The sequence below is a fragment of the Akebia trifoliata genome, chromosome 4 (assembly GCF_017979445.1).
Source record: "Akebia trifoliata isolate Shusen 1 chromosome 4, ASM1797944v1, whole genome shotgun sequence".
Taxonomy (NCBI): domain Eukaryota; kingdom Viridiplantae; phylum Streptophyta; class Magnoliopsida; order Ranunculales; family Lardizabalaceae; genus Akebia; species Akebia trifoliata.
Window position 1 is genome coordinate 2745442 of NC_141378.1, and position 23976 is coordinate 2769417.

The following is a 23976-nucleotide window of genomic DNA, read 5'->3' on the forward strand; positions in this document are numbered from 1 at the left end:
CTCAGCACGACTCTTAAAAAAATGTCCCATGCTGATGTCACTCCAGTATGACTCTAAAAAAATGTCCCCCGCTGAGGTCACTCCAGCATGGCCGACTCTTAAAAAATGTCCCCCGCTGAGGTAACTAGCACGACTCTTAAAAAAGACAACCCAAATTTTGGATGACATAGATGGAATTCTCATAAATGTCAACAGAAATTGCATATGGATGGAATACAAAATATCAGAGAACAACTTTTGCTTTTGATGCTCTCCTTCGTAATAAAGATACAGAAAAAAAGACGAAGGCTAAAGTACAGAAATAATTGAATGATTGTACCCAAAAAAAAATGAAGGTAATAGTACAGAAATAATTGAGGCACCAGGAATGATTGCACTTTATAAGATTCTCTTTCTTCTTCTCTTCCCCTGCACCATCTCTCTCGCTCTCGCTCTCCTGTTTTGTTATATTTGTGGTTGAGAAATGGAGTTGGATTTGAGCTTAGGTGAAGCTTCAAGAACATTTGGGTTTGTAGAGAACGAGGGTTTAGGGTTTCCGATGGACTTAGGCGTTGGGTTTAATGAAAAAGAAGATGATGAAACCAAAAAGGAAAGAGAGGAGAAGATACTGGAAAGGGTATCTGTTGTTGAGCTTGTTCCTGTCCCTCGTAACACAAATCTTTCGCAATCATCTAAAAACGGTACGAAGACCCACCCAGAGGACACACCACATCTATCTTCAAATTTTCTCTGTTTTCTTTTTTAATCGATTTTGTGATTGTAATATTTATCTTTTTTTTTTGTTAATTGTAGGAAATTCTGAAGCAGCAGGTTCTTCCGCGGGTCATTTGGGGTCAGTTGCTGTTAATCAATTGCCATCTCCAGCAGATGACTATGATGGTCAATTGCAACCACTGGAAGATGAATATGATGGTGGTGGTGAGTCTCTCTCTCTCCCCTTGTATACTAAGTATCCAAGTTTCGAGCATACGTATACAAATAAAGAGTCGTGATAATCTGACTACCCACGTGGCGTAATCAATCGACTACTCTGACGTGGAGAGTGGAAACTTCGTCCCGTGAATTCCCTGCTGCCACGTCAAAAACTCCGACCGTAGGTTCTTCAGAATTCAAATCTGAAGAGTCCTTCAGACCCATTTCGTCTCTTCTTCACTCTTCTTCCCCATTTCTTCGTCTTGCTTGTCCAGATCCGATTGAAACAGTTACATCGGGTCGAATCGCATAGATTTCAACTTCAGATCTGTATCTCTTCTCTCCAAAAGCATCAAGATGTTGAAGTGGATGGAAAGAGCTGCTTTGCTTGAAGAAGATCCAAAACCCTTAACAAGATCCTCAGAAATCATCTTCAGTTCCTTGGAAAAAATTGAATCCTCAATCTCTCTAACCTTTTCTGCATAAAACCCCTAAATCTCCTTCACTTGATCTATCTCTAAATTTTCCATTACTAAAAGATTCAAATTTTCAAACTGTTTCGAACTATACTAAGATCTTTTAAGGATTTCTCTCAATCGAAATCCACCAAGAAAAGTTAGATTAATTAAATCAAAAATATCTTTTGAGAATCCTACAATAGGGGAAGAATCAGTGAAGCCCTATGCGTAGAGTTCGAGATTTGAACTCATTCCTTGCAAGAGGAGTATCGATCGAGAATCCTCGAATGAATTCTTCAGAAAACGTTGTGTTTCAAAGCTTGGAAGCTCAAGCAATCCAAGTAGTTTTAGTGTATGCTTCGTAACACTTCGAAGTCTGGAGTCTAAAGTCTAATGTCTATTTTCTAAAATCTGAAATCTTATTTTAGAAAAGTTGTTTGTTTATCATTTTTAAAAACTTCTAGTTACAAATAAAATTTTAAAACATAATGATCATGTTGACAATAATACCATTTTATAATTCTAATAAATTGTTAACCGAAAAACATAACATATTATGCATAATGAAACCATCTACACATTTAATTTCAATATCTAACACATCAAACAACCCAAAAGTATTGTTTTTAATTTAAATTCATATTTGAGAAATTATATTCCAATAATATAATACTCAAACAATAAACAGTCATTCATTCTCTAGTTAAAAAATATAAGATTTTAGGGTTCGTATAAAAAAATAGGGTTTTCGAACAAGAAAAGAGGGAAAGGGGAAAGACTTTGACAACACAGTTGTAAAGGAATGAGAGATGGAAAAGAAATGAGAAGTAGAAAAGTTAAAAATAAGGGTTTTAAGGTTTGTATAAAGAAATGATAAGTGATAGAAATTAGGATTTTGAGGAAGGTAGTTTAGGAATATAAAAAAATCAGATTTCAGAAGTTTTGTCTAACATCCCTCTATCACTGGTTCAAAACTTCTGAATTTTGGTTCTGAAGTCTGAAATCTGAACCAAAATAAACAGAAATAAAACTTCTAAAGTCTTAATTTTAAAGATGGACCACCTCCATTCAAACTTCAGAAGTATTACCAAACACACACTTAATGACGACCAAGAGATCTCTCCGATCTGCTTTTATTATTATTATTATTATTATTATGGCTGACATGGCAACTTCAACCTTTAAACTTCTCTCCACGTCATGGTAGTCGATTGAGTATGCCACGTGGGATAGTCAAATTATCACGACTCATAAATAAATAAATATAAGAGAGCGATTTACACTTAAAAAGGGTAGACATATCTATTGCAATTATATTATAAAAAACTACCTCACTTTATCAAGATTGTTATCGAACTAAGGTTTACTTCATTCCAACATGACCTCTAGTGGTGTTTTTGTAATAAATACACAATAGTTAGGTCTCTCGGGTAAATCTCTCTAAATATATATAACACTAGGGGATAGTTTGGTCCTTATAAAATATTTTTTATTTTATCTTTTGACGAATGCGGTAACTTTCCACAAAATGAGGCCACGTACCCTATATTAGGCATTGTGTTTTCGGGAGCAAATCTTCTATAGCACGATTCTCCTGTAGCTCATATCAACGTTTGAGGGTGTGCTGCGTCATCAAAATAATTGCATACAATTGTTTAAATATAGGAGTTCGATGACCGTCCATTTTCAAACACTTGATTAAGGCGACACACACACAAAAAAAAAAGTTGATAATTGTTTTTCAAATCTTATCTAAACCATGGATCTAAGAGGGTTGGTTGTTATTTTCCTTGAATGTGGTGTTTTATGGATGGTAGAACAAGATTAACAAGGATCCGCTCCTTATGTTTTCACCATATATTTTGTGAATATTTGAAAGACCACCATATATTTATGGTTGCATGCCCTTGACTTCGGTCATTTGTTTAATAGATGAAAAATGATAAGGAACCATTAAGAAGAAAAAAAGTTTACTAAATGGACTATCAAGCTGCCACCTAGAATTCAAGGATTATTAAGAAAGAAAACCCTCTATCAGGGATCTTTAAGTAATTTTTCCTAAATAAAATCCTGGTTCCCATTCTTATACATTTTGGTTACGAGTATAAGATCCTTGGAACTAGAATCAATCCAACAAATAGTTAATACCCATTTTATAAAATAAAAGAAAAAGAAAAAGGAAGATAAAGTATACAATTATTTGTAAATGTAACGATTTAACTAGTAATTCCTCCATTGAAACTTAATCAACAATGAATTATTCAAGCAATGCAAGCTTTTGTGGATAAAATCTTAGAAAATTATGGTATAGATCATTTATTTGTTGTTGAAATATTATAAAAATATGAAAAATGAAAGAGGTTCACATAGAGAAAGGTAAAAATTAAAGACTTCGAGTTCTCTTTATATTTTAATTTTAATTCAAGTACATTTACTTTAAGATATTTGTTAGTATTTAATTAGACTTTTTTTATTATAAATATTATAGATAAAATATATTTATTAGGATACCCTAAATGGTAGACCCAAAACCATCTAATTGGGTATCTTAATTTGTTAAATATACTGTTGAAAAATGACCAATAAACTAGGGGTGCAACTTGGTTCGGATTGGTTCGATTTAGAACAAAATCATAATCGAACCAACCAAAGTCGATTCCATTATATGGGAACTAGAACCGAACCGAATTGGCCTAGAACCGAACCAACCCAAACTGACCTTAATTCGGTTTGGTTCGGTTCGATTCCATGTGTTGCTAAAAAAAAATTCTTAAATAAATATTTTTAATAAAATATATTTAGATTTACTAAATATTTGGACTCCCATCACCATCTTAGACTTACTAACTAGTCGAATCTTTTTAATTAAAATAAATAAAATTGTAAATGCAAGACTCCCATTACCATGTTAGTTAATTAATATTTAAAATGACAAAAAAAATATTTATAAAATCTTTGTCAACACAAGTTACACTTTCGACATTTTTAAAATCTTTGGTAATTATTAGAAAATTTTCCCTTAATTTCGACATTTTCTCATGCGACCTTTTAGATTTAATTTCAAATACACGAGCTCCAAAGTTAAAGAGAGGTGTTTCGGAGCTGGTGTGGACTGTGGAAACCACGATTGTCCCCACGAATCTCTCTATAGTTGACGAGAGAGAGAGAGAACCTAATGAACTCGTCGGAGTTGAGAGGCAGCCGCACCTCAGCCTTGCAAGTTGTAAGAGAGAGAGAGATGGGGGAGGTAGGGATGACTACCGACCGCAGGCCACCGGAGTTGAGCCTACAGCCACACGTTCGTTGCAAGAGACGAGATAGAGAGAGTAGAGGGAACCGAAGTGATGAAAGAGTTAGGGACTTAGGGTTTAGGTTTTGTAAAAATTAAAAATCTAATATAAAATTAAAATCTAATATTTTATTTTAAATTAATATTAGTTCGGTTTTCGATTTAGTTCGGTTTTTTGTATTGCCTAAATCAAGAATCGAATCAATTTATCAGTTCTTTATTTTTTAAATCCAAAACTGAACCGATACCAGTCTAAACCGAACCAAACCAATCCAAATTCCACGATTCGGTTCAGTTCTCTGTTTGAATTTAATTAAGTTGCACCCCTATACTAAACAACTTTGTTTTGATCTTCTCTTATAAACGGATGAAAATTGACATGTGACCTCAAAGCCATCATGATCATCATCATCATTTTCGTCCCATGAATATCACTATTGTCATTATTATCATATCATGGATATCACTACCATCATCGTCTTATTCAATAGGTTGAAGGTGATTGGCTATGCGGAATATGATAAACAAAGTTGTTATGCCATTTTTCTTTAATCCTTAATAAATGACCCAAGTCAAGGGGATTAAGATCAATTTGATTCAATAGGTTTAAGCCTTAAGTTGAACTGTGAACATATAAAGACCCCTCTAATATTCACAAAATTGCAGGGTTAAAATCAAAATAAAACTTTTTCCTAACACATTACGTGTCCTCATGGTGTTGGAAGCAACGGTTAACCTCCTAACAGGAAGTGTGGCACTAGCATTCCTCTTTATCTTTTAGTGGTGAAAAATAAATTTCTTATTTGCAAAATGATAATATTTTCCATAATGCTAAGTGACCTCAAGTTTGAACCTCATATGGCACTTTTTGACGTGAAAGTGTGTGGTTGAGAACCATAGATGCTTTTCATCGAGATGCGAGTGAAAAAGTATTTATGATTCCTATCTACTTTCGCGTCAAGAAGTGTGATATGAGGTTCCAAGGTCACTTGAGCATGACAGTACTATTTTTATTAAGCCTAAAATAAGGAGTGTGCTGGAGTAACATTGAAATCGACATCGTTTCACACATTAGTGTTCAAAAAACCATAGATACCTATAACCACTTTTGATGGGGTTATAAAATCGGCTGATTATTATTATTATTATTTTGTGAAGATGATCACCATAGAGATCATCCTCAGAAAAACTCAGCCATTCTGAACACATTGTTACAATGTTAGTCCCTTGAACAGTTAAGGATTTTGTTTCCTTGGTTAAAGACTTGTAATCCATGTTACAGTTAATGATGGTTTGGGTGTCGCATAGAAAAATAGAACCACATAAAAATCTTATTACCGCAATGTGGTTCGACATGGAATTTATCACTCAAATCATCTAATTTCCACACTTTTACTTGAAACCTTGACAGAGGAGTTGACAAGAGATTACATCGAGTACCTGCCATTGTACAAAGCTACATTGAAAGGTGATTGGACAACAGCTAAAAGCTTCTTGGACCTTGTTCCTGAAGCAGTGACTTCCCCGATTACACACAACTTGGATACCATCATGCACATTGCAGTTGGTATCAGAAATAATGTGGATTTCGTCGAGGAGCTTCTAGAATATTTGCCTGCAAAAGCACTTGAGTTGCCTAACAAGTATGGTTACACATCCCTCCTCAATGCTGCCCTCGCCGGGAATACGAAAGCAGCAGAAATGTTAGTAAGGAAAAACTCGAATTTGCCACAGCAGAAAGACAACATAGGGAGGACACCACTTCAAGGATCTGCTGATCTAGGCCATAGGGAGATGACCATGTATCTTTTATCTGTTACCAGGGACGAGGACCCATCTCCCTTTAGAGGCAAATCTGGCGTACTCCTTCTAAATTCTGTAATAATTGCTGGCTTCTATGGTGAGTTATATAGAGTAACTAACTCTTGATCACACACACACACACACAAACACCTCTGCATGCATTATGATATATAAAGTATTATTCTGTTCTGATCAATATCCCTTTTGCAGATGTGGCTTTACATCTAGTCCAACGCTACCCACACTTAGCTACCACCAAGGAGCAAGGCGTTCTTACCCCCTTACATACTTTAAGTCGAATGCGTTCTGCTTTTCCAAGTGGGACTCAGCCATCATTTTGGCAACGTCTTATCTACAAATGTATGTTGTTGTCCGAATCCCCTTTCTTTTTTCTGCATTTTTTTAGCATATTATCCTTCAACAATTGGTTGGAAAAAACAAAAAAACATTCTACTGTTTTTAAAATTCAAAATAGTAGAAAGTTCATTTAAGAAACCTTCAAAACAGGGATCACAATTTATTATTATTATTATTTTTAAATGGATGTTAAGAAATTAGAAGGCCAATAATGAATGATTTATGTGTCTTAAGGTTTACCTATAAAGCTAGACAGTGTGCGGCTCAGTCCCATCAGAAATGACTTGGAGAATCTGATTCAGGCTTCTGTAGAAAGCATGCAAATGTCCAACTGGTTAAGATTTGTAAGAGGAATCCAAATCAGCTCAGGTTTGATATTTCCTGTGTTTCCAATAGTATTTCATCATCATTAGTCTTAATGTCTTATTAGTTGGTTTCTAGTCACACTTGTGTAACTTTTGAATATGTTTGCTAAAAGAGTCGAGCTGGGTTGACACAAAGGTGACAAAAACTCATGGTGTTGTGCACATTACTGTAGATGCTTTTCTGCGAGATACGAGTAAAAAACATCTCCGGTTATGTGCACGCGCCACCACATCATTTTTGTCACCTTTGTGTCTTTGTGTCTCGGTCTGTGTCATTCCAGTATTTTCCTAGCTAATAACGTCTTTTGAGTGGTTACAACTTTTAAAAAAAAAAAAAAAGTGGAACCCTTTCCTTACAAAATAGTTAGGTTTTAAACCTTACTGAGGGTCGTTTTGCTCAAATAAATCACCACCCCAGCAATTCAACACCACAGCCATCTAAATTTCATCCAAAACAAAGAAAATCCACAAGAGAATTTATTTTGAACTTGATCCAAGGTATAAAAAATGGACGGCTACCGAACTTCCACATAACTCTCAAACTAAAAATTAAAATTCAACAGAGAAAAATTACCTTTTTCAGATTTTTTCCTATGTTGATAGAATTTTGTCCTCTACAGTCCTGAAGCATCTGGTCATGTTTTTGGTTGCCACAAGCTGAGCCCAAGGACCCTTAGTAACTGTGAAATCCTTACTAACTTAGTAAGGCTAGTCAGACTCAAAAAAAAAAAAAAAAAAGAATGAACATGGTTCTAAGGCGCACCAACTTATATTTGGGTTTTACTTTCCTAGTAAAGATAAACAATACTAACAAGTTTGAGAAAATTTGTCACTTTTTTTATAAGATGATTGGCCCGTGGACAGCTTGTACCGGTTTGGAGCTGTACTTCCCATGCAAACATTGTTAATAAAAGATCATGCCAACAATCTAAGGTAGAATCAGGGGCGCACCCAGGATTTTCCTGTAGTGGGGGGTAAACTATAGTTAATGGTATAGGTGAAGAGCTTGAAGATGAATGGTTTTGGAGAGGAATTTAGAGATTTTTGGTTGGAAGTTGAAAAAAAAAAAAGGATATTTAGGTCATTCCCAATTAGTCTACAAGAGAAGGCCCAATCAAGAGGCAATGTCATCTTTAAAAAAATTAAGATGGGGTAGGAGAATTGAAGGGAGGTGAGGCGGGGGGGGGGGGGGGGGGGGGGGGGGGGGGGTGTTTCAAATGGGACGTGTAATTACTTAAAAATACAAGGGAGTCTCAAAGTTCTGTGGAGGCCCCCATTGGCTCCTTACTAGCTCCGCCTCTGGGTAGAATTCTGGTTAAGTGTTTTTTACCTCCAGTAAAGGTAAACCCTATTAAGAAGTAAGAAATATAACTAACATGTCCAAATATTTTAAGTATAAATGAGATGGTTGGTTTACCGAACTGATTGTACTAAGCAAACAAAAGATATCAATATTGAAAATTTACTTCACAGGCAATGTCACGACAAAAATAACTTTTTCGTAAGCAAGCAAATGTTAACAACTCAAGCCACTACCGCAGCTTCTAGGACCAACCGACACCATACTAAATCACTTGCAGGGGGACCTATGTAGAGTAATGTCAGCTGCATTGCACATTCATAATATCGTTCAGACTCACAACCACAGAAGTCACAGACAACCTATATGCAATGTATAATGGCAACATAGATATTAGAGGTATTTCAGATGAAATCAATCATAGAGAAACTACCTCCTCCACAGGCATAAAGAGTAAATGAATGCCCTTAGAAGACATGAAACTCAGAAATAAAGAAGACACTAGAAAAAAATGAAAAAACAAAAAAAATGATTTCGACATTTCACCTGAGGCCAAATAGTGGAAGAAGACATTAATAAGCAATTCAAACTCAACAGGATAAATTTATAAAACTCTATGGAATATATGTGTTGGAATAGAAGATGTGAGAGAAGGAGAAGAAAGAAGAAGAGATAGGAGGAGTTGAACTAGTTTTTTAGTGTTTTTATTTTTGGGGTAAGAGAGAGGGGTTGAACTAATTAGGGTTCGGCCTCCTCTATTCTATTTATAGTATAAACCATTGTGAAAAGAGCATATTACCCTTTTTATTTAAATATATTTTAACACCCCCCTCAAGCTAGAGCATACAAATCATGCATGTGCAGCTTTTTACATAAAATAGAAATGGATTCTGGCTTAGTGGCTTTGTAAAGACATCACCAACTTCTTGCTCAAAAGTTACTCAATGTCATAGTGATTACCTCGTTCTAAATGCACACACCTTTGCTAATTTCCTAATTTGATTTTTGTCTTACAGTGTGCCAAAGTTTGAATATAGGGATTTGGCAGGCTATTAAACAGTTAGGTATGCAACACCATTGATATCATTTGGATCTTTCTATGGAAACAAACTAGTCTTTCTTGACTCTGTATCAATGGTAGTCCCAGGTGTGAAGCAAATTCAGGACAAAAAGTTGATGCATTTGCAAACAATTCAACTGGTCAAAAGCATATGCGCTGAGATTGTAGACACAAATAACTCAAAAGCCAGGGCCTTGGTAGGATCACCCATTGTGAATGCTGCATCAAATGGGATTCATGAGATCGTAACAGAGATTGTTCAAGCTTATCCAAGTGCGATTTGGTTCCTTGGTAAAGAACGTTGTAACATATTTCATCTAGCAGTTTTAAATCGTCAAGTAAAAGTTTTCAATCTCATACATCAGATGAGTTCATTTAAGCATATTTTATTGGCAAACAAAGATAAATCGGGCAACAATGTCTTGCATATGGTAGCAAAGTTGGCACCTTCCCCTCAACTCAACTCTGTCGCTGGTGCAGCTTTACAGATGCAACGTGAACTACAATGGTTTAAGGTAATAAAGGACCAAATTTCATATAATTTTGGAATTACGCCCCCCAACACACACACACAAAAACTGCTTGAGTAATTTGGGTCATCCTTCTCGACCACTATCATTTCAGATTGTTTTCTATCTTTTATGATTTTTCTATCTTTCTAATGTTATCATTTTAATCGCTTCAAGTTCATATTTCATAGAAATCAATTAACTGCATAGTTTGATGCTTTCGTAACGATCGACTGCTGGTCAACACTTATAGTAACCTAATTTAAAGAACTACAAGATGTCTTAATTCCACAAAGAAAAAAATCACAGTTGTGCTCACTCCAAATAAATTTTTCATGCAGGAGGTGGAAAAAATTGTACAACCCTCATTCATAGAAATGGCTGATAAACAAGGGAGAACACCCAAAATGGTATTTGCCGAGGAGCACGCGAATCTAGTAAAAGAAGGAGAAAAATGGATGAAGGATACAGCAACATCATGCATGGTTGTAACCACGCTCATTGCTACAGTAGTGTTTGCTGCAGCCTTTACAGTACCAGGCGGCAACAATGTTCAAGGCATTCCTATTTTCTTACAAAACAAATCTTTCATTGTCTTTGCTATAGCAGATGCACTGTCATTATTCTCTTCGATCACTTCAGTCTTGATGTTTCTATCTATACTCACTTCACGTTATGCGGAGGAAGATTTCCTACATTCTTTGCCTAAGAGGTTGATAATTGGTCTTACCACCCTGTTCTTCTCTATAGCAACCATGATGATAGCTTTTAGTGCAACTCTTTCTATTGTGCTTGATAAAAAAATAGCATGGGTTGCTATTCCAGTCACTTTACTAGCCTGTGTCCCCATAACCTTCTTCGTATTGCTGCAATTTCCACTCCTCGTCGACATAGTCCTTTCCACATATGGACCAAGCATTTTCCATAAGCAAAATAGAGATATATTCCACTAATCTTATATACATTGTGAGAACTTCAAATTTCTTTGTTATTTAAGTTTTTACGGTGTTACTATATGCCAAATTCTATATTGAGATGTACTGATTTCTATATCAGAGAATGTCAAAACAAAAGCTTAGATTATTGGGTTCTATGGTAGAAGAGCAAGAGTGTCAGGTAAGCTCAGTTTGGTTTGTTTGTTCAATATTTTGGTCCAATAAGTGGTTAATAAAGCAATGGAGAAGTGTGCTCAATGAAATTGCATTCATCTGATGTTTTTTTTATTGTCCATCATCGTCTACACCTTATCCCAATTAATGGATTGAGGGTTTTCTCAGACTGTCAACCAGTATAAACTTTACCATATGACCCTTATCTACCATGAATGCCAAACATTCATTTCTTTTAGCCACTGAAATTTGGGATAAGCTTTGATGATGATGACGGAGAATCTGATTTGCTTATATTTTAAAAAAAAAATTACAGTGTTCCATTCCCAAAACCCTTCTACCAATGATTGAACATTGTAGGAACTTGGAGTGACTCAATTCAACTCCAATAAGACCAATTTTGTGTGTGTGTGTGTGTGTGTGAACAGATATTTTGCTTTCCCAAGCGGGACTCAGCTACCATTTTGGCAGCACCTTATCTACAAATGTATGTATGTTGTTGTCTCGTCTGAGTGACTCCCATTCTTTTTCTGCATATTATCCTTCAAAATTGGTTGGAATCCAAATAATTGAGCTAAGATTCCATATATACTTTAAATTACCATCACCCTCAATCATTATGAATTGGAAGCTTAAGGTATTTTTTTTTAAACAACTTTATAATGTTTTTAAATTTTCAAATATCATTTAAGAAAGTTTTTTGAAGCTTCAAAATAGGGGTCAACATTAACAATAAATGAAGCTAAGAAATTAGAAGGCCAATAATGAATGATTTATGTGTCTTAAGGTGTGCCTATGAAGGTACACAATGAGCCTCTCTGTCGCATCAAAAGTGGCATGGAGAATCCAACTCAGAGTTCTAAAGAAAGCATGCAGATGTCCAACTGGATAAGAACTGTTAAAGGAATCCAAATCAGCTCAGGTTTGTAAATTTCCTTGTTTCCATTAGTCTTAATTTCTTATTAGTTGGAGACTTTGCCTCCAAGGATGGAGCCCTTTACTCATTCAAGTTTCCCCCAATAAAACTTGGTTATATATCATATAATCATATTTATCACAGACCTGCACGTTGCAATTCAACTAATCCTCTCGTCTTTTTTTCTTCTAATCTTCATCGACATTTCTTAGAAATGCTGCTATTGACTTTTTCCAGATAAAATGAGTTCGATTATTCATTAATATATAACAAATGCTTAGGTACATCCATTGTTGTAAGAATTGAAACATGTAGTAAAAGGGTAAGAAGCAGGATTCTATTAAATCGGGATTCAAATTGGATCACAAGAGCGACAAAGATTATATTTATGGGTGAGAAAAATGAAACAATATCTATGAAACTTCAAAAATATTTAATATCCTTGCCTACACCATACGTCATCATGTAATGATAGGATGCTGTATAAACACTAACAGCCAATTACTCAGCAATCAAAATATGTATATAGGATTCAAAGAAAGGATCTATTCTGCCTTATTCAAATTATCGGAGGCAAAAAAATAAAGTAATTCAAAAAAGTTCAAGTAGCTTAGGAACAAGGATAGAAAAGAATTATTGGAACGACCTTCATCCTAGGCTAAAATTATTTCATCATGAGATTAAACAAATTTCAACCCCACGTCAACAATGTCAATTCTCAATCTTTCAAATTGCATGGATGGACACATTTTCTAGTTCAAAGATAGCAGACAAAACTCCCTCTTATACCAAAAGAATCCCTTGGTCCTTAACTCTATTTGTAGTTTGTTGGGGATATTAGATGGAGTGGAATAGTAGGGTCTCTGAAGGGAAGGAACATGCCCTTCAGGAAGTCCTTGTGTCCATAGTTGAGCTTATATTCTATTCGAGAAAAGTTATCAATGAGTTATGGTGTCTTTTTAAGGATTTTTGGTTTAAGCGGAATCTATTATGTTCATCGTACAAAAAATTCAAATCGTTTTTCAGGTTGCAAATCATAAGATTATAGTCACATTAGGTGTAACTTTTCAATGTGTCAGCTTAGGCTGATAAAGCCTTTTGAGTGGTAATACTAAGCTGAGTTCAAAACCTGCCTTCACTTGCATACCAAAAAAAACGAAATGTACATGATTCTAAGGCACACCAACTTATATTTAGTTTTTCTTTCCTAGTAAAGATAAACAATACTGACAAGTCTGAGAAATTTTGTGCCACATTTTTTTATAAGTTGATTGGCTCGCTGGACAGCTTGTACCGGTACGGAGCAGTACTTCCTATTCAAACATTGTTAATAAAAGATCTTGCCAACAATCTATGGTAGAATTAAATTTTATTTTCCTTCCTTCCTCTAGTAAAGGTAAACACTATTAAGAAGTAAGAAACGTGACAAGTAACATGTCCAAATATTTTTCGTATAAATAAGATGGTTGGTCTGCCAAACTGACTGTATTAAGCAAACAGAAGATATCATTTTGAAAATTTACTTCACACAAAGTATGCAATGTCACAACAAAAATAATTTTTTCATAAGCAAGCAAATGTAAACACCTCGCACCACTGCCATGGCTTCTAGGACCAACCGACGCCTCACTAAATCACTTGCACTGGTACCTATGTGGTGCAGTGTAGTGTAATGTCAGCTGCACTGCACATACATAATATCGTTAGGACTCACATCCCTTCCAGAACCACAGAAGTCACAGACAACCGTCATGAAATATATGATGGCAACATAGAGATCAGAAGGATTTCAGAGGGAATCAATCATAGAGGAGCTACCTCTTTCGCAGGAATTAGGAATAACTTATATCATGAAGAGTAAATGAATGCCGTTAGAAGATATGGAACTCAAAATTAAAGAAGACATTAGAAACAAAATGAAAAAAAGAAACGATTTTGACATTTTCATCCAAGGCTAAAATAGTGGAAGAAGACATGAACGTTGAAACTCAACAGGGATTACACAAGAACAACAAAGATAAATTTATAAAACTCATATGGAATGTATCTGTTGTAATAGAAAATGTGAGAAAAGGAGAAGGGAGAAGAAGAAAAGGGAGGAGTTGAACTAATTTTTTTGGGTGAGAGGAAGGAGGGGTTGAACTAATTAGGGTTCAGCCTCCTCTATTATATTTATAGTATAAACTATTATGAAAAGAACACATTGCATTTTTGGTTTAAGTACATGTATTCTAACACTCCCCCTCAAGCTCGAGCATACAGATCATGCATGTGCAGCTTGTTACATAAACAGAAAATCGACTCTGGCTTAGTGACTTTGTAAATACATCACCAAGTTGGTCAACCAACTTCTTATATGGTGGTACAACCCCTTCCAACTCAAAAGTTACTTAGACACCAAGTTCTCACAGATATCTACTAAGTTTATCACCTCACTCAGTGTCATAGTGATAACCTTGTGCTAAATGAACGCTTCTTTCCTAATTACCTGATTTGGTTTTTGTCTTAAGTGTGCCAAACTTTGAATATAATGATTTGGGATGCTATTCAACAACTAAGTATGCAACACCATTGATATCATTTGGATCTTTCTATGGGAAAAACTAGTCTTTCTTGACTTCTTCTCAATGGCAGTCCCACGTGAGAAGCAAATTCAGGACAAAAAGTTGATCCATCTACAAACACTTCAACTGGTCAAAAGCTTATGCGATAAGATTGTAGACTTGGATAACTAAAAATCCAAAAAGATATTAACAAGACCTAATTTAAGTGCTGCATCGACTGGGATTCATGAGATCGTAACAGAAATTGTTCAAGCTTATCCAAGTGTGATTTGGTGCTTTGATAAAGAATGTTGTAACATATTTCATCTAGCAGTTTTAAATCGTCATGTAAAAGTTTTCAATCTCATATATCAGATGAGCTCATTTAAGCACTTTCCACTGGCAGTTACAGACAAGTCGGGCAACAAGATCTTGCATTTGGCACCGAAGTTGGCACCTTCCCCTCAACTCAACTCTCTCTGGTGCAGCTTTACAGATGCAACGTGAACTACAATGGTTTAAGGTAATAATGGATGAAATTTTAGATAATTTTGGAATTTATTTGCAATGTGAACTAAAATTGTTGGAGTAAGATCCTAATACTTCTATAAATTTGGGTCATCCTTCTCGACTACTAGTCAACATTGACCGAAGCCCAAAGTGTCAAATTGTATGAAACCTACAAAAATGCTGTTTTGGGAGCCAATTTTTACAAAAAAATAAAGGCTTTTGGTCATGTCGTTTGAGATCGTTTTCTATCTTCTTTTTTTGATAAGTACCGTTTTCTATCTTTTATGATTTACTATCTTTCTAACGTTTGTCATTTTAAAGGCTTCAAGTTCATATTTCATAGAAATTGATTAATTGCATAGTTTTACACTTTTGCAACGATTGAGTACTATTCAACACTAATAGTAACCTAATTTACAGTACAAGGTGTCTTAATTTGAAAAAGAAAAAAAACTTATGCTCATTCCAAATAAATTTTTCATGCAGGAGGTGGAAAAAATTGTACAACCCTCGTTTATAGAAAAGCCTAATTCAGAAGGGAGAACACCCAAAATGATATTTACCAAGGAGCACGAGAATCTAGTAAAAGAAGGAGAAAAATGCATGAAGGATACAGCAATGTCGTGCATGGTTGTAGCCACGCTCATTGCTACAGTAGTGTTTGCCGCAGCCTTTACAGTACCAGGCAGCAACAATGATCAAGGCATTCCTATTTTTAAACAAAACAGATCTTTTATGATCTTTGCTATAGCAGATGCACTGTGACTATTCTCTTCCATCACTTCAATCTTGATGCTTCTATCTATACTCACTTCACACTATGCAGAGGAAGATTTCCTACATTCTTTGCCTAAGAAGTTAATAATTGGTCTTACCACCCTGTTCTTCTCTATAGCAACCATGACGATAGCTTTTAGCGCAACTCTTTCTATCGTGCTTGGTCAAAAGATAGCGTGGGTTGTTATTCCAGTCACTTTACTAGCCTGTGTCCCCGTAACCCTCTTCGTATTACTGCAATTTCCCCTCCTTGTCAGAATAGGCCTTTCCACATATGGACCAAGCAGTTTTCATCAGTAAAATAGAGATTTAATTTACTAACTTTATATACATTGTGAGAACTTTAAATTTATTTGTTATTTAAGTTTTTATGGTGCTATTATATACCAAATTCTATATTGAGATGTACTGATTCGTATATCAGAGAATGTCAAAACAGAAGCTTAGATTATTGGGTTCTATGGTAGAAGAGCAGGACCGTCTGGGTAAGCTCAGTTGGTTTGTTTGTAATTGTTTGTTGACTATTTTGGTCCAAAAAGTGGTTAATAAAGCAATGGAGAAGTGTGCTCAATGAAATTGCATTCATCTGATGCTTTTTTTATTGGCCATCATCATCTACACCTTATCCCAATTAATGGATTGAGGGTTTTCTCAGATTGTCAACCGGTGTAAACTTTACCATATGACCCTTATCTACCATGAATGCCAAACATTCATTTCACTTAGCCCCTGAAATTTGTGATAAGCTTTGATGATGACGAAGGAGAATCTGATTTGCTTGCATTTAAAAAAAAAAATATTACAGTGTTCCACTCCCAAAACCCTTCCACCAATGATTGAACAATGTAGGAACTTGAAGTGATTCAATTCAACTCCAATAAGACCAATTTCTTTGTGTGTGTGTGTGTGTGAACAGATAATGTGCCAAACAATGAAGACATGGCATTAGCTGACATTTTCCAGATAATACGATGGAGATTTAACAGGGGCCTGGTGAGATGGGCCTTTGGTAGTTTGGTAGACATGTGCAACGAGTTCTTTCATATTTAACAAATCTGATTAAATAATAAAAATTGCATACAACATTGCAAACAAATCTGACTTCAATCTATCAACCATTTGAATTTCTTATGCTGGTTCACGATTCCAATGCACATTATAAATTGGGAAAAACTATCTTAGCTGTGCTAGTGGCTGGCTATTGAAAAGCTCAATAAATTATAATTGATTGAAAAAGCATCAAGACAAATTAAAGACGAGATGCAACGAATGCAGAAACTGTCTTGGGAAGACAATATATTATCAATGAATGTACAGGAACTACGGAACCATATACATATCAACTCCTTATTTAACCCATCTTTTTTAACAAGTTCAAAACACTTACATGTTAGTGCTAAACTTGAACAAGACTAGATGCATTTCAACCATTGAGCTTTTGTGCTTCCCCCAACAATTCGATGAAATTGGATAAGACAACTGAGTCATTGCAGTTGTTTCTCTCAGATAACCAACCCACCTCAAGATGAACATCAACGTCCCTGAACAATATCCATGGGCAAGAAGTACCAGAGGTGCATTAAAACCGAATCATAGCCTACAAGAAAAACATAGATTATAAGACTTTCAAGAGAGAATCAATGGAGAAACGCCATACCTCCTCAGTTTAAGAACTTCATAATTCCTCCGAAGGTAATCAGCGTGGTTAGTAAGGGCATTTTGCACGTACTGTTTGCCTACAGTTCTTACTGCAGCTGCATTGAGTAAATTTTCTAATGAACCATGTTTCTTTAAGAGCTTCAGGGCTGTCTTTTGACCGAAGCCAGGAGCCAAATGTTGAATCCCAGGAACACCATCGACCTCATCACCCACAATGCATCCTATTTAACAACAGCTCCAAACAGAATATACAGTAAAAAATATAGCTATGATATGAGTGAATTAACAAACATTAATACTGCAGCCAACAGAGAGCATTCAAGATATGGGCACCCTGACATATAGCACAGTATGAGAATGGAGAAAATTGTTAAGCATTCCCACATATCTCATTAACTTTGAAGTATTTTTCTCATGTAAAGCTTTGAGTAGGGATAAAATTGTAGTAGAGTGAGTATGTTTTACTTACGAAGGCTAAGATCGGAACTTGGATCACAATTGTATTGAGCTATGTAGTGCTTCAATGTGTAAAAGGACCACCGGCCGAATTCTGGCATAGGAATTACAAGTTGCACATCTTCAGATATCAACTGCTTAAAATCTTTATCCGGTGATCCAACAACTACTCGGAATCCCCTTTGTAGAATTTGTTCTACAAGAGTAGCTACAACATCATCTGCTTCGTAACCTTCAATTTTTAGGACCTGCATTGCTTTATTATTTGAATATTATATTGACAGTGAAACTACGAATAGCAACTGTCAACAATCATTTATCTACATTTTCTATTAGATATATTTTTAAGATAATTTGTGAATAATTCTTTATACATATGGAAAATCAAGAAAACAACAAGAAGCAGTGGTCTTACTTCCATTCTATCAAATATAACAAGTATTAGCTGATTCATTAGCCACAGAAAGTGTAAAAAAATAATTTTTTTGTACATTAGTGATGCACCCATCTTATCGTAGATCGATAACTTCACCAGTATATTTCTTTTTATTATGTATTGCAGGTCCAATGATTTAACTGACACATTGACAAACAAGATGTAAACAGAATCTTTGTGTATCATGGACATCCATGATCCAAAACTCCATCAGCCCAGTGTTGTTTTTTGACTATCAGTTATATTTTATTCTTTTTTAATAAGATAAATTGAAATTGCATGTGAAATAAAAAAACAAAACCAAACAAACAAAGAATGGAATCGGGTGATTGCATCCCTGATTCTTTATTACAAGAAAATCCCATCCATCCCACCACTCGTAGAACTAAGAGGTAGCTCCCATAAGCAGCAAGCACACTGGCCACTCTATTTGTCTCTTCATACAAAGCTAATTGCAGATCACCCAGAATTGATTGCACCTCATCACTTCAATAATCTTCATTGCACTCCATTGGTATAATTGCGGTCCAAAAGGGGGGGGGAGAGAGTTGCACCCTTCATTTTCTCGACTAAAAACAGAGAGAGAAGGGTTTGTGTTCAAACACATAGATTAAATCACATTGACGCCATTCTTCAACATATAACTGGCCATAAAGTTAAGTCTTTTTTTTTCAAAGATGTCTGGCTATAAATCCAGAAGAGAAAAGATTCGAAGAGAGCCAAGACAAAGTAATTAGTCTTGTTGAGTTTTCATTTTTTCTTGAATATGTAAGTGTTGGTGGTTTTCTTTTTTGTTCTTTAATTCTTTGGTTATCTAATACCGAGATTTGGCTACAAACCAGAATAATGAAAACATGTTGACACAGGCCACCCTCCTTCACAGAGGACCAATCATTCTGATTTTAACTGCTTAAACTTAGTCTAAAATGATTGAACTGAATTAGAAAAATAAATCTCCTGAGAGAGATGCTTCTTCTTCCTTCAACATAAAAAACAGAGAGAGGGATGGGGTTGCACCTGATAGGCTTTTTATAAAAAGTATAAATTAAAAAAAAAAAGAGATTTTTAAGGTTGGTCGTGCAAGGAGTGACTTGTGATCTGCAAGTAGTTACTCCCTTATTTTATTTTCAAATTCTAACGACAACCCATACAACTGGTAACCAGCCTTCTGATTGTGCAAAGTTAGCCTACATCTTGATACAAAATGAAGGAATAGACCTTGTGCATCACTCACCCTAAACATATAACTTCTGAATGCTTAGGAGGGGACCAGAAGAAGACCCTCTCATAGCAGCCAAGCCTCTGCTGCTATTATATGCTTGTGGTGACACCAAAAAGCTCCAAAAAAGTGGATACCGGTGAAATCTAATATTGCGAAAAACTATTCCAGCAATTTCTAGTTACCCAGATGCATGAAAAGTATCTCCATAAACTTTTTTTTTTTAATAGTTATCTTCATAACCCTGATAACCACTTCAGTGAGAAAAGAAAACCAATCTTCCATGGGTCATCATCAAAGCTTTACCCCAAAAATTTGGATTGGGCTGAACAAATCATTTTCCGCTTATACGTTATGCATCATTCCTTCGTTTATAAAAATAATAATAAATGACGCATACTTATACATGAGTGATTATATTGAATTACTTGAAGAACAATAGAAACTTATTCCATTATTTCATTTTACTTACACCATAATACTTTGCAAGTTTTGGAAATTCTCATAATTGATCAACTTCTTTTCTCTTTTTTGCTAGCAAGAGAGATTAGTGGTTATTAATTACTAAGTAAAGTGAACCCAATTCTCAATATCAACTTTCTCGAACTTTAACATACTTAGCAAGCTATCCATGGATAAGTTCAATCTTGTTTTTTCCTAGATAGAATTGAGAACAAATGCTAACTCACTGGAACATTGCACTTCCGAAGGACATTCGTGATAAGACGATGCGAGCTTCTACCAATAACGCTTGAAAATCGTTGTGACGTCGCTAATTGTCTTGAGAATGTTCTCCTCCTATGTGCTTTATATGAAGGTAACAACTCTCTTCTATATTCATTTCCCCCTTCACCATCAATAACCTGAAATTAAACAATAGTTTCAATTGAAATAAAAACACTAACCATTCATGAACAAAACAATTACAAAGCCACTATAACAAAGTCCAACCAACAAACTTACAACAAGTACACCAATTACTATTTACTAAAGCTAACAACTACAAACACATAAACAAGAAGAGAAATGGAGGAAGAGAGAGAGATGGATTGAGCTAAACTTACAGCGATGACAGGATCACAAAAGCTGACTTCGGAGAAGAAGAGAGAGATCCAATGAGCGAAGGAATGTAAGCTGGGTTTGCTTCCTGTGTAACAAAGAGGATTCACATCCAATAAGAATACTCTCTTGCTCTTGTTGATGTTGTTGTTTTGGGGCAATAATAGCCCACCAGTTGTTTGTTTCTGGGGCCAAGAAGAAGACTTGAGTCTCCAGGTGGTTGTTCTGTTCCGCCATTGCAGAGAAACAGATGGATTGGGTGTAAGATAAGAAGGCTGTTGGTGAAGATGAGTAATTGCAGGCAATTCTACCATCTCTGCAGCGGCACCTCTCCTCGTTACTCTACGTCTAAGTGTGTAACATGTTTTTTTTTTTTTCGGTTCTTGTAAAACTAGGTCGGGTCGGACAGACTTATAAATACTGGTATTAAATGGGTAGAATTGTCCAAGGCTTGTTGGGGTCCACATGGTAGGTAGAAAAATATTTTTTAAAGTATTATTTGCATTGTGGATGTGAATGCTGTACCATTCTTATGAAAAAATTATTTTTTCTCAAAAATAAAAGGGAAATTACTAGAAAATAATTAATCTCCTACTTAACTATAGAAAATAAAATAAAAATTCTGTAAAAATTACAAAAATCAATCTAATACGCTGGACTGTCGTCTGTCCAGCATTTTGCTTTCCTAGGTCTTCTAAGTTTTAACTTATTGTGAATACCACTTTGGTTACTAACATGATAAGATTTCAAATCTTACTAAAAGTCATTGAATACAAATGAATTATCAATTGGCAATCCAACACCACAACCCTTTAGATTTCATGGAAAAATTCGGATAAGAAAAAAATTCAAAACATATATGTAAAGGTGTTTTTTTGTAAAATACCTTAAGATCATAATTTTGATCAAGATTACACTATTAAACCCACATAATATCCAAAAACACTAGGATTTTTTATATGGTTCAACAAGTTGTACTTACATCCATAGGATCTAGTAGTAATTCCACTAAATTATGGATCTCATATTCTCCCAAATCCCTCTTATTTTTTTCTTCTCCCTCCTCTTTTACAATGGTCTTTGGCCTTTAAAAAAATATATATATATAAATAAAAAATAAAAAACTAATCCTAGAAACCCAAATTAGATTACTCTTTCCATATTTCTTCTTATCCTCGTTAAGAAATCTTATTTAATTAGAGTCATTTTTTACTTGGTAACATTTTAACTACGAAATCCTTCTAAAATCACATTAAAATATTGTCAGATAAAGGATTTGACGTGATCTATCAAAACACGTCATTCGAGAAAAAAGTCTTCTTATCATATGTCTTTTGATGTCGACCCTGACCCTACTGTGGCATAATTAATTCAAATTCTTTCAAAAGCAAATACTTTGGAATATTCCATTCTTATAACAACCACCACTTCGATTCCTGCTCCTCTGCAATTTCTGATCCCATATTTTGGGTGTGCCATGGGGGAATATTTCTGTGATAATGAAATGCATGCATTAATAATCTATAATGACCTGAGTAAACAAACGGTGGCATATCGACAAATGTCATTATTGTTATGCCGACCACCAAGCCGTGAGACTTTTCCAGGGGATGTTTTCTATTTACATTCTCGTCTCTTAGAAAAAGGCTTTTGCTCCTAAGTTAAGACTGCCCCTGAACTTCCTACCCTCTTGGTTCTTCAGCTTCATACCGAAATAACGACACAAATCCACCTCGATATGTGCATTATCGGTGCGAACGAACAATCCATATATAAGAGTCAATTTATATATATATCAAGGTTTTGAAAATGAATGGCTACTGAACTCCCAACAAAGTAGCCAATTTAAAATTAAAAATAGTCTTTTTATTTTTATTTTTTAATGTTGATAGAATTTTGTCATAAACAATCCAGTGGCATTAGATCATGTAATTGTGTCATCAATGACCGTTAACAAGATTTGAAATCTTACCAAGTTAGTAAGGCTAACATTACTCTTTATGGTACTCAAAAATAAAATAAGCCTAACAAGCTGGATAGTCCAAGAATCTGAAAAAGACAATTAAGCATATTAAATTATTTTTTGACAATTTTTAAAAAATTATTATTTTAAAAATAATTAATCAAGAAATCAATCCCATTATTTTTCCCAGTAAAAAATCGCATTTTTATCACATTGGAATACTATTATAAAGGGTTGGTGTTCATTGACTCATAAGAAAACACTTGATCTCAATTGTTTAGATATAAAATTCATTAGTTTAAAGATTAGGAACCTGACCCTATTATAAGGTTGAGAATTTCTAATATTATTTTCTCATAAACACAATTTTAAAAATTCATGCAAGATGAAAACAACTTGATTTAGGGGTGTTAATGGGTTAGTTCTTAAGAAAATTAGAATCATAACCATTATATTTTTTTGATTTCGAGTCTTGTTAGTTCTCAATCTTGTTCTAAGTAATTGGAATTGGAACTGCCAATAATCACGAGTACCTATATCGATTTTGATTCTCAAGATTCAAATGATATTATTTTTTTCAAAATTATTATAATTTTTTTTTCTAAAAAACAACATATAATCTACAAATTATCAATTTGTTAATAATTTGTTTCACTATAAAATATGATTTTAATGATTTTTTTTCCAAAAATCAAAATTATTTCTTTACAAGTGATAAAAAATAAAAGAACTTTATACGATACATGTTAATTCAAAATATAGGAAAATTTTAAATCATGCATAATGTAAACATAAATAGGTTTCAGGTCGGTTAGAATCTAATGGTTTTGATTCTTGATTCCAATCTTCCATACTCGGGTTTGTGTTTGTCGGGGATGAATTGGGGTTGGGCCCAGTTGCAGTCTCTTCCAGTACCTAATACTGGACAATTCATCAGCAGTCCTCCAGTTTTTAGAACATTGAATTTTATTCGTTGTTAAACGTAACTCAAACTCGGTTAGCCAGAAAACTAAAAAATCATCAGAAATTGCTATTCTACGTATAATGTTTAATTTAGATTTGGTAGGGATGAGCCAGGCCCGTGCAGTAGTGCAACGCATGAGCGACTCGTGAGACACCAAGAGCAAGCTATTGTAATGGGCCCTCTCCCAAAGAAAAATTAATTTAATATCATGTGGGCGATGGCCCACGTATCAGATATTAAACTGATAAGAACAGATACTACACTTGATCTTAGCCAAAAGGCCGCGAAAGGTATGCTTCGTAACATGGTCGA

At 34.9% G+C, this 23976-nt stretch overlaps 2 protein-coding genes, 1 non-coding gene and 1 pseudogene across 9 annotated transcripts; 2 read left to right on the forward strand and 2 right to left on the reverse strand.

Annotated features, from left to right (window-relative positions):
* Positions 1-260: 260 nt before the first annotated feature.
* LOC147402944 (uncharacterized) lies at positions 261-11091 on the forward strand. 2 transcript variants are annotated; one of them, XM_086438353.1, is made up of 8 exons: positions 261-680; positions 793-918; positions 6071-6559; positions 6673-6822; positions 7054-7188; positions 9501-9548; positions 9626-10059; positions 10395-11091. In XM_086438353.1, exons 1-8 carry the CDS (start codon positions 464-466, stop codon positions 11004-11006), a joined length of 2211 nt encoding a protein of 736 aa, XP_086294479.1. In that variant the 5' UTR covers positions 261-463; the 3' UTR covers positions 11007-11091. The 2 variants fall into 2 exon arrangements, with proteins under 2 accessions (XP_086294479.1, XP_086294480.1); XM_086438354.1 differs by having other exon boundaries at positions 9632-10059.
* LOC147402945 (5'-3' exonuclease family protein) lies at positions 9954-21132 on the reverse strand. Of its 5 annotated transcripts, none has more exons than XM_086438364.1 (6): positions 20743-21132; positions 20368-20541; positions 18037-18271; positions 17566-17788; positions 17296-17449; positions 9954-13757 (listed from the first exon to the last, which is right to left on the reverse strand). In XM_086438364.1, the coding sequence occupies exons 1-5, from the start codon at positions 21049-21051 to the stop codon at positions 17332-17334; spliced, it is 1059 nt and encodes a 352-aa protein (XP_086294490.1). In that variant the 5' UTR covers positions 21052-21132; the 3' UTR covers positions 9954-13757; positions 17296-17331. The 5 variants fall into 5 exon arrangements, with proteins under 5 accessions (XP_086294490.1, XP_086294487.1, XP_086294489.1 ...); XM_086438361.1 differs by having other exon boundaries at positions 9954-13762; XM_086438363.1 differs by lacking the exon at positions 9954-13757 and adding an exon at positions 16002-16142.
* On the forward strand, positions 14814-16452 carry LOC147402946 (ankyrin repeat-containing protein NPR4-like; annotated as a pseudogene). The gene is made up of 2 exons (XR_015177365.1): positions 14814-15144; positions 15618-16452. The product of XR_015177365.1 is annotated as an ankyrin repeat-containing protein NPR4-like (transcript).
* A 2631-nt stretch (positions 21133-23763) lies between the features above and the next one.
* LOC147402947 (U2 spliceosomal RNA) lies at positions 23764-23958 on the reverse strand. Its single transcript, XR_015178176.1, has one exon. It is a non-coding gene; the product is annotated as a U2 spliceosomal RNA (small nuclear RNA).
* Positions 23959-23976: the final 18 nt, after the last annotated feature.

Bases quoted from the DNA above. Each gene is read 5' to 3' on its own strand.
- LOC147402944 (XM_086438353.1), top strand. From the start codon at position 464: ATGGAGTTGGATTTGAGCTTAGGTGAAGCTTCAAGAACATTTGGGTTT. The intron at 919-6,070 runs GTGAGTCTCTCT...AAACCTTGACAG, and splicing joins AGATGAATATGATGGTGGTG to AGGAGTTGACAAGAGATTAC. The intron at 9,549-9,625 runs GTATGCAACACC...TATCAATGGTAG, and splicing joins GCAGGCTATTAAACAGTTAG to TCCCAGGTGTGAAGCAAATT.
- LOC147402945 (XM_086438364.1), bottom strand. From the start codon at position 21,051: ATGGTAGAATTGCCTGCAATTACTCATCTTCACCAACAGCCTTCTTAT. The intron at 20,542-20,742 runs GTAAGTTTAGCT...GTTTAATTTCAG, and splicing joins TTTGTGATCCTGTCATCGCT to GTTATTGATGGTGAAGGGGG. The intron at 18,272-20,367 runs GTGAGTTAGCAT...AAAGCAATGCAG, and splicing joins TTCGGAAGTGCAATGTTCCA to GTCCTAAAAATTGAAGGTTA.